This window comes from Rhea americana, unplaced genomic scaffold (genome assembly GCF_003343005.1).
Source record: "Rhea americana isolate MKP2758 unplaced genomic scaffold, rheAme1 scaffold_384, whole genome shotgun sequence".
In the NCBI taxonomy this organism is placed as follows: domain Eukaryota; kingdom Metazoa; phylum Chordata; class Aves; order Rheiformes; family Rheidae; genus Rhea; species Rhea americana.
In genome coordinates this window covers 67,460-82,907 of record NW_028186517.1, presented here as the reverse complement: position 1 = coordinate 82,907, position 15,448 = coordinate 67,460, and the positions used below count along the sequence as shown (strand labels likewise).

General features: G+C 44.4%; 1 protein-coding gene across 3 annotated transcripts in view; it reads left to right on the top strand.

The window, feature by feature from the left end:
• IP6K1 (inositol hexakisphosphate kinase 1) overlaps positions 1 to 15,448 on the top strand; it is a 40,447-nt gene that overhangs the window by 24,981 nt on the left and 18 nt on the right. For 2 of the 3 annotated variants that reach the window (XM_085313402.1, XM_085313401.1), the window contains 5 exons: positions 4,932 to 5,278; positions 7,499 to 7,709; positions 8,564 to 8,748; positions 11,366 to 11,541; positions 12,424 to 15,448. The exon at positions 12,424 to 15,448 is cut by the window's right edge and continues 18 nt beyond it. In XM_085313402.1, the coding sequence (XP_085169528.1) occupies positions 5,056 to 5,278; positions 7,499 to 7,709; positions 8,564 to 8,748; positions 11,366 to 11,541; positions 12,424 to 12,933 (1,305 nt within the window). In that variant the 5' untranslated portion in view covers positions 4,932 to 5,055 and the 3' untranslated portion in view covers positions 12,934 to 15,448. The remainder of the gene's footprint in view (positions 1 to 4,931; positions 5,279 to 7,498; positions 7,710 to 8,563; positions 8,749 to 11,365; positions 11,542 to 12,423) is intronic. The other variant, XM_085313403.1, reaches the window with a different exon arrangement.

Here is a 15,448-nt window from a genome sequence, read left to right as displayed (position 1 = left end):
ATGATGGTGTGGTTTGCAGAAGTTCTTGTGCCCATTGCTGTTAAGCTCTCTGCTGCTACTTCTCAAATGCACAGTCACGTCTGAGGCTAGCTTCCCTGTCATCTTAAGTTATTCCACTAAAATAAGCTATTTCTGCTCTTCTCACTCCCGTATTCCCGTGCTGGTGTCCTCAGGCTATGTGGTTTTCTGCTAGCTGTGACCTGGCAGAAGGAAGCATTTCTGCTATCTTCTTGCTGCACCTGTCTTGAGGTCAACACAGACACTGGTACAGTTGCACAGTGAATGACAGCTGGCAGCCTGATCTGAATGAAACCAMCTCAGCAAAGAAATGAGTGTCTTGATCCAGTTTGTGCAGCTGTATGAATTCTCATGCTGATACGAGACTGGATTTGAGAGGAGGATGCAGCTGCTTCTTTGGGAAGCTGGTGCTGTCTTCTAGTGACCGTGAAGCTACAGACCAGGGAAGGGTTTAACCTGCAGTGGAGTGGGTAAGGAATGGTCACGCAGTACTGTGTCTCTGATATGGAACATCTTCGCTAATGTATTTTTGCAAGAGCTGATGTCTTGCCCCGAAGTTTGAAATTGCCTAAAATTGGGATCCTGTACAAGTGTCTTATACTTCTGTTCTTTGTGGTGTCTCTTTCTGCACACCCATATATATGTGCATTAGTGTCCAGGATATTCTTCTTCCTCCTGCCCCCATCTAGTTCCTCTTGGTTGCAGCTAGCCGATCACTTGATTCTGGTGGTCTAGTAAGAGGATTGGTAGTTTTAAGCCAAGGGGCAGTAATTTTTAACATTACTCTGGCTGGATCTTGAAGAGCTCCCTGCTATTTGTTCCTGTGGAGTAGTGTGTGCTGGACTTGAGGGTAGCACCAGTATTAAGGGCAGGTTTTACACCACTTCAAGGTTTAAGAGCAAAGTTAGTTCATCTGTGTTTTCCTGGCCCTTCTTTGGAAAGATTTTAAGTGTTACTGCAACGAAGGAAAAAAAGTCTGTTGCTATTTTTTATACCCATTCTGCTCAATAAGCAAGTTCTGAAGCTGTGAGCCATGAAGTTGAGAAACAAATTTGGAGATATGTTTCAGACATGTAGACTTAAATGTAAGAGCTTGTTCCCTTTCAGGCAAATTATTACTATTATTTTACTGGAGAAGATAATGGAATAGCAGATACAGTATGTTGTTCTGTAATCACTGATAACTGTGTTCTTGACACACCCCTGCCCCTAAAGTTTGGCTTGATTAAAATGAGTGCTCTGTCTTGCTAACTGTAGATCAGTATGTGGGAAGGGGAGATGCTAAATTAGCCTAAATGTTTTACTGCTGTTTAATTATATAATGGAAATGTTGGACAGTATCAAAGGACCTGCTTGGATGAACTGGTCTTTTCTCAAGTTGATTTGTGTGAGGTATGCATTACATTTTACAGTATAATTGCAAGGACTCTAAATTTTACAAGAGGCCAGCTAAAATAGTTGAACCAATGCCTTTGTTTAGCAGAGGAAGGATGAGTGATATTTAGGCTTTCAAATAGTTTTCTGCTTTATAATTGTTTGAAGCTACTGGGATTCTTCTGTCCGTATTCATCAGTAGTGTCCATGTTTTTTACTTAAGTGTTTTACTTAATGTTTTTCATCAGAATGACTCAGAGCTGTGTATGAGACATAGCATGTCCCGTTTGAAAATGAAAACCCTGTATACAACTTCCTTGTTTTTATGCATATATATATATATATATATATATGTATATAAAAATAATAAATACATATGTCTGCGAAATACACTTGCCACAAAGAATTTGCTCATATACTAGACATATTGTTGTTTTCTTGGAAAACATGGAAAGTACTGGACATGTTGTTGTTCTCTTTAGAGAGCCTGGATGAATGTGTTGAACACTTGTAACCAAGTTTGGAATCTCTCCCCTCGCCTGGTTCCCGGACCGTTCTCTCGCATCATGGCCACAGAATGTTTTCTTTGTGACTGTCACTACTTCACAGATGTGATTGCGTATCTGAAACTTGTCATGTTGAGTTGCTCTCTGAGTAGAGCTGTTAATAGTTCAAAAGACCAAGCATGCCACGTTGTGTGCATGAATTCCTTGTGGAGGTCACAAGAAATTAATAGGGAGCCAGCTGAAATTTATTCAGTAGTTTGCTGAGGAGATATGAAGGATCTTGCAGGTGGAAATATCTTCTGACCTGCTGTTGCATGACCCTTCCTGAAATGCAGGGATTATTGATCACATACTCATTGTTCCTGTTTTGCTAGTGAGTAAGAGTAATGAAACACAGAAAATTACCACCAAAGCAGTCTATAAAGCCCACTTCTTGCCTTTTTGCTTGTCTTTGGTACAGCTCGGTAGTTGGCGTGGTTGGCAGTGAGCCTGAGTCGCTTCTCGGTGGTTACAGGCTCTCATCACTTTCACTTTCTAAGGAGGCCGTGGGCCACTTCAGTTATGTCACGGATATCTCTAGGCCGTGTAGTGGAGAAGGCTTGAGGGACTCCACAATATGAGTGGCCTCAAAATAATTTGGATGAATTATTATTGGTTATTGTCTTTTCTATCTGTAGGAAAGAAAGCTGCTGAAAGTAGGCAGAGGACTCAAATCTGTTGGTGGCTAAAATCTGCCTGTAGCCTCTAGGTGAAGCACTTCTGACTGTGAGAACAGTCTGCAGGGGCCTTGGCAGGTGATTGTGCACAGGTATTTGTGAGCTCCATGTTACGGCTGCCTGAAACTAATCTCCCTTCTGTAAAATAGGGATAATAGTTTCGCCAGTGAGGAAAGGAAATACTGAGACTGTGAGACATTTTGCGATGGATTTTTGCTGAATTCTGGGACTAGTAGCAGACCTGAGAATCAAATAGGTGTCTCCTGAGTATATGTTAATTATCCTTATCCTACAGGTGGATCTCTTCTCTCTATAAAGTTTAAACTTAAGGAAGATGTGAAATTAAGCTTGTCTCCATGTTGTTTGAAGTAACTGAAAACTATTTTAATCATTGAGAAAACAAAAGAAATGGAATCTAAGACAAAGCTGTGTGAGCTTGGGGAGATTTACGTCTGCCAAGTGTTTGTCTGAAATTTGTAAAGTGCTGATCCGTTGCCAGGTGTTGGCACCTTGCTTGTTAGCAGATATTAAATGTCATTAAACAAAGCTTAAAAAAACTACCTAGGATGTCTCAGCTGTTGAAATTTCTTCATGTTGATACACCAGTTGAGAGAGAAGAGATAACCAGTGTGTGTTGTCTTTGTGTTATGACTGGCTCTGAGTGGGGTTAGGAAATGGAGACCTTGAAGGATATATTATACTTAGATGAATCAAAGTGTGTGTTGTTGCAGAGAGGGACTGTTGTGTTCTTTCTTTTTTTAGTTGTTTTTTTTGTTTTGTTTTTTGTTTTTTGTTTTCCTACTCTTTGCCTCCCTCTGTCCCTATTCTAAAAGCCCTCTTAATATTTGTATTCTTCCTCTTTTGTTGAATGCTGTTATGTGATCTTATGGTCATCTAAACACAAAAGGAAGTGTTTTCCATTGGGTCAGTGAGGTGATTTAACACAAACTGTACAGTCATACAATTCCCAAATCCAGCGTGAGGAGGGGAGCAGGAAGGTGCAGACATGGGGAGAGAAGCACTGTCCTGTTGCTGGGAGCTTTTGGATAGATAGGTTTAAACACGTTATGAAGTATCCCGTCTAGTTTCAGTCTTTTGAGTCGCATCTTTTACGTGATTAAATTGGAGAAGGGAAGAAGAGCCCATCTTTGTCCTGGAACTTCTCGCCCATCTGCAGTGTTGTGTAGTTCCGGAGACATCCTGTGGTCAAATGAGGAACAGCCTGGACCATGTCTCTTGTTCAGGCCTGTGAGATCCATCAGGCTTTAATTATATTGCCCTCAGGTGTGGCTATGTTAAGACACCAGAGATTTAATGAGTTCAGAAATTAATTGCCATATGTTTTACATACCAAAGAGCTGGGATAAGAGCACTCTGGAAAAAATCCTGCGCTCTGTTTTCCGTAGCAGCCTCAGGAACAGCTATGAGCTAAGCTGGAAAGAGCAAATTATGTGGAGAGAAGATGAACTTCTTTAGTTTTCCATAAGCCTGTGGCTGTGCTGGGCACTTTACAAATATTAAAAGGGCAGCTGTGTTCTCCAGAGCACTTCTAATCACATTTAGATTTAGCAATCTCTCTTGCATACCTCTGGAAATCATGCGCCTATTATGCAAGTAGGTGCTATAGAAGCAGCAGGAAATAGCTGTTGTCCTAAAGGACTTGCAGTAATAAAGAGGAGAATCCAAGGGGAATATATTTGGATATCGCATATATATGCAATGACAGAATGAACGTTGCCCACTTACTGCATAGGTCTTTCATGACTTGAAAAGAAAGATGTGAGAAAAGAAAACAGTGTTATGGTGGAAGGTGAACAGGAATTATTTAATCATTTAGTTTTTAAAAATGCAAAGGCACAAGGAGCAGAATTCAGATTCTTGAAAGGTTTGCTCTGCTTGTATTAATTCTGTCACTGTTACTGATAGGCAGATGTTGGCGTGGTTTTAATTGTGGTGTAGCTCACAATTTGTGCTCCATTATCACTTTGCCTTACTGATAAATTGAAGTGGAGAACTATTTTTTTTAATTATTTTTTTTTTAATGAGAGGCTCAAAACATGAACAGTTCCTCCTTGCCCTGTCTCTTATCAATCCTACTGGAGAAACTCTAGATGAGACTGCCTCCAAATTAGTGTGTGTTTACCCACAGATGAAAGCAGTGGCAAAGAGTATGCTGGATCAAGAAAGATGTAAATTGAGAACGGAAGAGGAGCAGTTATGGATATAAATAAACACCAAAAACTAAAAACTTTTCTTAGGAAATATGGAGTGAATGCAAGTGGTCTTCCACTCACAGAAATCTCATTTTCTTTTTCAGATCATCCTAAGGAAGCAAATTGCAAGAATTTCTTAGCTGTTCGCTATCCATCAATTGCCAAGCTACCCCTCCCAGCCCATGTGGCTCTCCCCATGCTCCAAGAGTGCAACTGGTGCCCAACGCAATGTGTGTTTGTCAAACCATGGAAGTGGGCAAGTATGGCAAGAATGCCACTCAGTCTGGAGACCGAGGGGTCCTGCTGGAGCCTTTCATTCACCAGGTTGGCGGCCACAGCAGCATGATGCGCTATGATGACCATACTGTCTGCAAGCCTTTAATTACCAGAGAACAGCGCTTCTATGAATCTCTACCCCCAGAAATGAAGGAGTTCACACCTGAGTACAAAGGTGAGGCCTGTTGCTACATCAGGATGGAGATACTGTTTCATGGACCTGCTCTCTCATTTTCCTGGATCTACTGATATGTTTCTGTCCTTTTGTCTGATTTTAATTTTTTAATTCTTCCTCTTCTGAAAACTAGCAGTTTGATAGAAACTTTTGGAAAGGAGGATTTCTTTCTAAATCCGAAGTGATGGTTGTAGTCTGCAGCTTCAGGTTATAGATGTGTTATTTATTGCCATGGCAATTGACCTTGAGCACATGAAGTTAGGTCATAAATATACTGAGCATTTGCACATTCCAGTCTGGTAATTTACTGGTGCTTCATCCCATCTCTTTTACYACCCCGTATCAGAAAGCTGCTGAAGCAGGAAGTGTTTCTTTCTGGGCAATGAGGTGAAGCCCTTGTTCCCAGCCACATCAAAGGAACGGAAAATTCCAGCCTCCATATCATTTTAGGAGGGTAGCAGCTTGTCATTATCTTTAGAAAGCTCAGTATACCTCTGACCACATGTTCAGATTCAGGAGGAGGATGGTGGTGGCAGGTAGCATTCTGGAGGACTCTCAGTATTTGGATTCCCTCTGCTGCTTTGTTGCAGCATGGCTCTGGTAGGACTGTGCTTCACAGACAGCTGGGACCACCATCTGCTCAGGGTCTTGCCATTTAATCTGCACACAGCCTGAAGGTCTCAAAGCAGTGTCAACTTACCTGGGTCTGTAGGCAGATCATGGGTGAAAGATAACATCTCAAACAGACAGGTCCTTTTGTATCCTCAAGCCACTTTTGGGCCATATGGTGCTTTGGCAACCCATCAGAGAGCCTGTGCGATTACTGGAACTGATGTGATGTCAGGCCTTCTTTGGGAGATATGCTTAAAACTAATGAAGCTAATAACCCAGATGGAAGCCTGGAAGACCTTCCTGGTAGCCTGAAGGTATGTCACATGAGTCTCCAATGTGAGATTTCATCTGTGAATTGTGCAGTGCAGGTTCCTGTTAGTACCAGCAATCTTCCCTGCCCTTCTTGAGGAAGGAAATATTGGGGATGGCATTCCCCGTTTTAACGTTCAGATATTATTCTAAGGTTACCCTTTCATCTAGCATTGGTTACTCCTGACAGCTGTCTGAGACTAGTGACAAGCTAATGAAATAGTTTATAATTTCAAATTAGGAGATCACAGAATCAGTAAGGTTGGAAGGGACCTCTGGAGATCATCTTGTCCACCCACCCCCACTCAGCAGGGTCCCCTAGAGCATGTTAGACAGGGTTGCATCAAGGCAGGCTCTGAATATCTCCAGAGAAGGAGACTCCACAGCCTCTCTCGGTGACCTGTTCCAGTGCAGATGAGTTGATAGCCTCATTTTCAGGGCTGGGGGAGTCCCAAAGATGATGATGTCAACTTTTACGAGAAGTGCTGACTGTTCTGCTGCATGGCTGGCTGGTTAGATACCTTCAGAGTCTATCCTGTGAAAGATCTCTACCTTCCCTTGGACTGTGGTGTTTTCCAGGAGTCTTCAGAAGGTAAAACTGGGACAGGACAAAAGTGATCCTGTTTGCTTGCACCTGGCTGAAGTAGTTTTGCTTCAGTGACCTCCTGTTCCTATCACTAGGAACCCCTGGGACCTTGCAGATCCCTTTTCCGTAAGACTGGTTGACTTAAGGTAAAAAGCAGCAGTTGTCACTTAAACCTTAAAACTCTATACTTCCTAACTCAGATGCTGGAGAACTGTTCTTTAGCAGAAAAAACACACTCCTCTCTGACAAGGGATGCCCTTGTAGACAGCAGGAGCAGTTCTGTAGGACATAGATACTCACCTGAATAAGCTACATACATATTTCATATGCTTCAGTCCTTTCATCCTCTTGGTAGCCTACACTTGACTTCCTCCAGTTTGACATCTCTTTTGCAGTGGGGGCTGCAGGACTGGAGAGAGGAGAATAATCACTTCCCTCGAAATACCAGCTGTACTTTAACTGACACAGCTCAGTAAGTTGTTAGGGTACTGGGCTAAAAGCCCTGTGTAGTGAAATGTACTTAATTTCCTGTGGATGGCACAGCTTTCGCCACCCCAGCTGGCTGTTTGCTCGGGTAGTGGCATAGGGATTTTCTTTGCTGCGTCTGATTCTGCCTCCCCCCCCCCTTTTACATTTGGATGCTGCTAACTGTGTATTCCCTTCCCTGGAAAATAACTGCTGTGAATGACTGATGTGTCACTTCTTTCTGGCAGGTGTGGTGTCTGTCTGTTTTGAGGGAGACAGCGATGGCTACATTAACCTGGTGGCATATCCTTATGTGGAGAATGAGACTTTGGAACAGGATGATATGCCAGAGAGGGACCAACCACGACGCAAGCACTCGCGTCGGAGCCTTCATAGATCAGGCAGCGGCACTGAGCACAAGGAGGAAAAACCTGGCCTGGCCAGTGATGGCACTGAAAGGTAAAAGCTTTGGGGCCCAGTGAAAATGTATTGAGTGCGCAATTTCCTGTCCCCTTCGAGCTCTAGTGCTTTCTTCACTGAGGGTAATTTGTGCTTCCACACACTAGCTTGAGTGTCTCGCACTTGCCAGCCCAGGGTGCTACACAGACTATGGTACTGAAACCTTATCAGGAGTTTTATCTCATYCAGGACAAACATGTCCAAGTGAAGTTCTTCTGACACAGGATAGCCCTTKGCTGTTTATTAGATTTGGAACCAAAGGACTAGCTGTAAATATTCCAGCTGTTTCTGCTTATTGTGTTGGTAAGCTACTAAAATAAATTCACCTTTCACAGTTAAAACTGTGCTGGACAAGATGGTGAATCCTCTCACGTGTGCTGGCCAATAGACAAGAGCAAGGATTTTCCACTTACGGGAAATTGAACCCACATRAAAGCCACCTAGACTTCTCCTTTTTGTCTTTAAAGCATGTGGAGATGATTCAAACACTTTTCTTCACATCTGGTCACCAGTCTAGAGGTTTCTTTCAGGGGTACCTAGAATATAGGTCTTTGCCTCATCACCACAGCATGAGCTCACTGAGAAAGAAGAAATGTTCCTGCCTATTTTGTCAAGTACAGTACAACCTAGCATAGGTGTTAGATAGACAGCACCCTTGAGCATGGTTTCGCAGCCTAGTGTGTAAGCGAGGATTTGCTGCTCAGAAGCTAGCAGGTTTATATTGTGTGAAGTGTGCAGCAGGAGAAGTGACAGGAGACAGTCCTGCGCAAGAGGCGGATTTGTGTGCAATTGTTGTAATTATCTGGATAATATATGGTTTCTAACAGGCAAGCTTATTCTGTTTTTTGTATCAGCAGCATCCAGGAAATGAAGAGTCCCAGAGTAGACTTGCACATCCATTCAGATGTTCCATTTCAGATGTTGGATGGAAACAGTGGTCTGAGTTCTGAAAAGATCAGCTACAACCCCTGGAGCCTGCGYTGTCACAAGCAGCAGCTGAGCCGCATGCGATCGGAGTCCAAGGACCGAAAACTCTATAGTATCCTTTGGAAAGTGAAACTGAGTGTATCAGATTGCCACTGCTGTGCTGGCCTACACATTTGCTGCTGGAAGCAGCTAGGCCTGTGTTTGCTTCACTTCCATGCTGAGAATATGCCTTTCTTAGCACAAACAAAACTGTTACATGTTTCTCTTGATTATTTCTTCCTGCTTCCCTTACAGTGGCGTTAATATCTAACACTAATGCTTGGGAAAGCTTTTGGAGTTATTTTGTGTTTGCCTAGCAGCAGATGCAGAGCGTTTACTGCTTGGGAGGAGCTGCTCTGTACCTATGATTGTCCTTGTTGCTTTTTTTTTTTGATCTCTTCCACTGCATCTCTGAGATGGTGACCAGAACTGCACGCTGTTGAAAGCGCGGGTGAACCAGAGATTTCCACAGGTGTACAATGATATTCTCTCTCCTTTTCATCATAATTCCTAGCATTCACTTTTGTTTTAGCTACTCTTTAGCAGTGAACTGGTGTTTTGATGAAAGCTGCTTCTTGTAAGCCCCAAGATACCATTCCCAGCTGATTATAGTTGTCTTAAAACCCACTGCTTTATACATTATACTGTTTTTCTCCCTGTGTGCATCACATCACGTGTTAACGCTAGAAAATTTTTTCTGACCAGTCTCATAAGGGCTGTCTGGGGGTTTTTCGTGATTGGTCCTCGTTTTTACAACCTTGAGTAACTTAGTAATGTCAGCAGACTTTGTCATCTTACTGTTTGTTCCCTTTTCTGGATCACTTGTTGAGCAAAGACCTTACTGGTGACTTTGGCTGTGATATCAGTCAGACATCCCTAGACTTTTTTCTTCATCTTGTAAGTAGTTTGTCTCTGCAAGGATCTGAGTCCTCAGTCTGCTGCTTAGCCTCTCTAGTAAGGCATTATGTCAGATGTCTCAATATTAGTACGTGCTGGTTTCATCAGTCTCAACACCTCATGCCTGCATTTKTCAAAGTTACCAAGGAACCGTAGGATATTTGTGAGGTGTTACTTCCTTTTACAACAGGTGTGCTGATCCTTCCCTGATGAATCATATTTGTCTGTGTGCCTGCCAACCTGGTTCTTTATTACAGTTTCCTGCTGASCTGTTTGGTACAGTTCTATCAGTCGGTAGTTCCCCAGATCTCTCAAAATCAGTGTCGCAGTAGCCTCCTTTAGCTCGTGTATGGATCTCTAGGACTCTTGGGTGAGACCACCCAGTTCTTGTGATCTGTTTTTCTTTGTCTGTTGGACATGTGAGCTCTTCTGGTGGCACTTAGTTTGAGACAATTCTCTGAAYTCAGAAAAGTGTTCTAGCTTGGAGATCCCCCTGAGCTCTTCTCCAGTAAATGCAGAAGCTAAGCTTTTGTTCTGGTTTTTCTTAAGATGTCCATTTTATATTTAAATCTTCATTATCCTGATAGYGTCTTTTATTCCTTGATTGTCTTTAAACCCTTCAGACTATCTGAATGTCTTCCTCATGTGTTTGAAAAGGTGTTTGTATTCTCTTCTGTCCTTTACTGAATTACTACTCATACATTTGTGTTTAACTTGCCAACTTKTGTTTTTACCTACCAGAGCTTGATTCTGTTTTCCTCACACAGAGGCAACCTTGGTTTTAATAGCTGTTTTCCTTGTGCCTCATTTTAAATATGTAGGCTTCCCTTTTCCCATTCTCAAATGTGTGCCTTGAGCCTCCAGATTTTTAAGTAGTGTCCACAGCACTTGCAGAGGTGTAATTCTTCTTGGTTGTCCATTAGTCTTCCTTTTAACATACTTCCTTGTTTTTATGTAGTTCCTCTTTCAAAACCAAACACAATTTTTGAGCTTTCTTGGCTTTTGTGCAGATTAAACTTCCCTGCAAGTTTAATCTAGCTATGTTGCGGTTGCCATTTCAGAGTAATGTATTGAACCRTTTCCTGCAGCATTGCTCAGGGCAAAGTTAAAGGTTGTTCTTTTTTCCCGTTTGGGATGAGCCGCTCCTTGCACGCGCGTTGATTGTCTCAGATTTGTTCTCAACATTGTGCATAATGTAAGGTTTGCTCATTGTGTGTGGTGGTAATTGAAGACTCCCATTACTGTTTCCTGCCTTTGTAGCTTCTCCAGTTTCCCCCAGTGTGCCAGTCAGTATTGCTCTTCCGGTTAGGCTGTAGTACTATTGCTATTCCTTGAGGCTTGATTTTTTTTTTTTTTTCCCTCCCCCCGATGGGGATTCTGTGTTCTTTGAAAATATGGTTAAGGTGTTATTCTGTTTTGATTTTTAAGCTCTCCCTTAATTTGTTACCAACTCTTATTGGCATTACCATGTCTTTCCTGACACCGGTGTTCTGTTCCTGACTTTGTGTTGAGTGTCCRGTATGCCTGTTGCGTTATGTCCTTACTTAGTATTAGGCGTTCCATATTCTAGTCTAATTTCTTAAMTTCCACTAAGTGTGGTGAAACCTGTGTACTACTGTTTAGATTTTGTCCTTTCACCCTCTCAAACAGTTTCTTCTGTCTGTCCTTCAGTTCCTGTTTGTTTGTTGCCCTACTCTGTCTMATGATTCAGTCAAGAGTGCTCAAGTTCCTGTTTGTGGTAGCCACGCGGAGAAGCATCTCTGAGAGATGAGCTCTCCTTGACAGTCTCCCAGAGTTCCTTTTGCTGGAGAATGTGGTGCATCATTTCAGGTTTCCCTGTGTACTTGATCTGAAGATGGGGACCAGACAGCATGGAGATGATGCCTCTGAGGAGAAGGCTGCTCGGCAGATGAAGAAGTGTGAACAGAGTACTTCTGCCACCTTGGGTGTACGCGTGTGTGGGATGCAGGTAGGGATCCCCAAGTGTCCAGGTGCTGCACATACCTTTTCCCAGCCCCATTAGAGCTTCTAGTAAAGTGCTTTCTGTTGAGCATGAATTACGTGAGTCTTCCTGCTTCAGGTAAGTATACCAGTGTTTGATACGTGCTTTTTGTATTCATTTCTAAGCCTACAGTAAAGGCAGCGCCTGCTTTTATCCAAAGCTGTTTACACTGAGAATTTCGGGTTTGCAAATGAAAATCTAGCAGGCCTGTGTTTCTGTGGCTTAGTGTTTAGCTAGAATAGCAATACCCATCAAGGCGAGGAGTATCTCAGTTTCAGCAGCATCTGACATTTGCTTCTGTACTGGGAGTTTACAAGTTCCTCTTTTCTTGTGGTTAGTCCCTGAACAGAAGGATTTGCCTGTAGTRCTGTTGTAGAATATGTAGAATTTCCCCACCTGCACAAGTATTTTGTAATGCAGATCTCTGCCTGCAGGCTTTGAAGCAATGAGGGCCCCTCATTAATATATGTCACATGATAATACATATAGGCAGCCCTCACTGCTGAAGGAGTTCAGAGTTGCTATAGAACTTGACTCTTTAAGCCTTAGAGCCTGTTGTGTCATACTTTTTGGGGACACTCGGACTGAGGAGCTGTCCTTTGGGCCTCCCAGGAGAGAAGCAGTTCTTGGACGCCTTGCTTGTGGCGAGCAACGTGCCTATGGGATGCACCCGTAAGGTGCTTTGGGATTCAAGAAACAGGTAAAGCTGTTTCCTGCTCTCTTTTGGGAGTGCTGGTGGTGATGCAAGATGTCTCTTTGTCCTGTCAGTACACAAGACAGCTCTAGGTTGTCTGTATATTACCTTAACCTGTCCTTCCTACTTGATGTATATTTCCTTTGGCCTTCTAGGTCTATCAGCTGGACACAGGGCATTACTTATGCAGGAATAAATACTATGGACGCGGTCTTTCCATCGAGGGCTTCCGCAATGCCCTCTACCAGTATCTCCACAATGGCCTAGAGCTGCGTAAGGACCTCTTTGAACCTGTCCTCACCAAACTCCGAAGTCTGAAAGCAGTTTTGGAGAGACAGGCCTCCTACCGCTTCTACTCCAGCTCCCTTCTCATCATTTATGATGGGAAAGACAGCAGGGCAGGGATGTTTGTGGAGCGCCGGGCAGAGATGCGCCTGAAGCGGGTAGACAGCTCTGTCCCTGAGAGCCTTCAGGATAGCAGCAGCACAGAGTCCAGCTCCTCAGCCCAGCCCAAGGTGGATGTGCGTATGATTGACTTTGCGCATAGCACATTCAAAGGCTTTCGTGATGACCCTACTGTGCATGATGGACCGGATATGGGTTATGTATTTGGGCTGGAAAGCCTCATCAACATCATGGAACGGATGCGCGAGGAAAACCAGTAGCTCTGGGCTACGATCTCTCATTCTTGTCCTGGTGCAGGAGCAAATAAGACCACCTAGTACCACAGGAAAAAGCAGATAACTTTGGTTTTAAACAATTATATTGCTCCATTGTTTTTAAATGTACTTCAGTAGAAGAGCTAAGGGGAGGCAGGATGGAAGAGCTCCTCGTGCCTACCAGATGGCTTTGACCACGCTAGCTCTGCCTTCTGGAGGAGACTCTGTAGACACCTGCTGGGCATTGGGCGTCCTGGGGCTTCGCTCATCACGTGTGCGTTCTGGAGGGAGGGACCTGGACATAGGGAAGAGAAAGCAGGAGAGAGCAGGGCTCTTCAGGGGGCTGGAGAAGAGGGTTGGAGCTCTGGCTTGGGGAGCCTCTTGCCTCAGGAGCCCCCAGGAGAACCTGTAGCTTGAAACTCTCCTGAGTGATCTAGAAAGGGTGCTTGAGTAAAAGCCAGCAGCATTTGTGGGGCTGACAGTGAGCAGCACACTTGTGCTGGTCTCTGTGTTAGTGTTTGTCGCTAGCTCTGCCCTGGGTATTGCCAACCAGGGGCTTTGCTTCTGATGCTGCATTTTTCTCATGTTTGGGTACTGTGAATGATCAACCCAAGCTTAGAAATAAAATGACCAAATGCAACCTGTGGCAGAGCTGTGGCAGAGAGAAAGTGCCACACGCTTTGAGTTGTGCTCGAGCCTGGGGCCTGCTCACCTCTCCTGCCATCCTGTGCAACTTCAGTGGACAGAGTGGCATGGGCAGGCCCTGCATACAGGCAAGCACGGGGGCTCTGCGAGTGTAACTCTGCCTTGGACCACTGACCAAGCAAGAACTCGGTTCATGGTCTAGCAATAGTATCTGTAGCAAGTTAATGTGACCCCAACAGTGCAGTGGGGCATTTTGGACCATTTCAGTCTTTCCCTTTGTGTAATTTTGGTCCCGTGGAGTGTAGGCAAGTATCTCCCTAGTGACACAGAGCTGAGGTACTGCAGCTGAAACTGTTCTCTTCCTGGATCTGGCCTTCTGCCATACAGCCTCTGCTCTTCTGACAAGTCCTTGCACTGGGGATGGTGAAAGAGAAGGCTGAGGGTTAGGGCTGGACCCCCTGTTCCTGCCTCTGAGATTGTGCAGTGGGTTGGATAAGCAAGGGGGGCCTTGGCTGAGTGGTGATTGTTGTCTCTTGACTGCTTGCGCTTCACTGAAGTCAGTCCAAAATAATCCCTTTGTGGATGGAAGAGCTAACCAGCTGGGGCATGCGTTGCTGCCCGGCCTAGCTCCCGTAGCTGGTGCTTTACTCACCGGCTTCCCTTGACAAGGGCATTAATGTTTGATACCCTGGCCTGGTTGTACTGAGGTTAGTTGTGCCCCATGTCTGCATTACCCAAGTGTGTTTCTGTGCTGGTACTCCCTCATTGCCCCTTCTGTGGTGTCATTCTGGCTTGTTCTGTAACCTTACAGTAACCAGCTAAGAAACTTTTTACTTGGATATCTGCAAAGGCAGGATTTTTTTTAGTCAGGAAAGCATCTTTTGGAAAATACTTGCCCTGCATGTAGCATGCACACAGGCTTTTTATGTGGGCAGTCTGCTTGGAAAGTGTTTGTGCTCAAGTCACCACCATCTGTAACTGCTGCAGCAGGTGGTGGTGTGAGGCACTGGATGYGGAAGGAGGCAGGGGGAGTGCTAGGTTTTGTCCTAAAACATACCTCTGCCTGTCTCCTGGCTGTATGAAAGCTGCTGCTCCCCTGCAGCCTTCTAGGTGAGGACGCTCACTCGTGCCACTCTTCCCTTTGCTAGATAACTTCCTCATTACTTCTGTGAGTAGCTGCACAGCAAGGCAGAGCTCCTACGACTTTCAGGAAGAAGGTTTGCAAGAGGGAGTGAAGTTGTTTGAACAGCTGGAATAGAAGATGCCACCAGAAGAGCCACGGTAATGTCCTTGGCTCTGTCTGACCCTAGTGTGATGAGAGGGCAACTTCATGCATTGCAGCCGTCCATGTTATGTCCTCACCTCTTGCGGGTTTTGCTTTGGGAAAGGCGTGTTGAGCAGGGCATTCCCCCCTGAGGGAGCATCTCCACGTAGTGCAAATACTGATTTTCAGCATTCCCTTTTGACACTTAGTGCAGTGATGTTTTCTCTTGTTGTCAAGGCTCACCCCTCCCTCATGGCAGTCCTACCACTGAAACTGTAACTGTGCTCCTTCCTTTGGCTTCTGGGTGTATCTTGGGTTTAGTTCAGTGTCACATCCCTTCCCCGTGCCCCCCTCAGCATGTTCTCCACATTCAGATTGAAGAAGCCAGGCTGGACGGTAAGGGAATGTGTGTTTTCTGGGCACAAGCATCTTTGGTAGGGGTGAGYTGTGAAGGGACACAGCATGCTTCCTGTGCTCCTTTGGAGCCACCTTTCAAATTCCCTTTGGACCATTGAGATGAGAGTTCCACAGCTTGTAAATAGCCTTGAAAACACTTTGTTTTTACATGAATAATCACCCTTGTTTGTGTTTCACGAAGAACCAAAAAAAAAA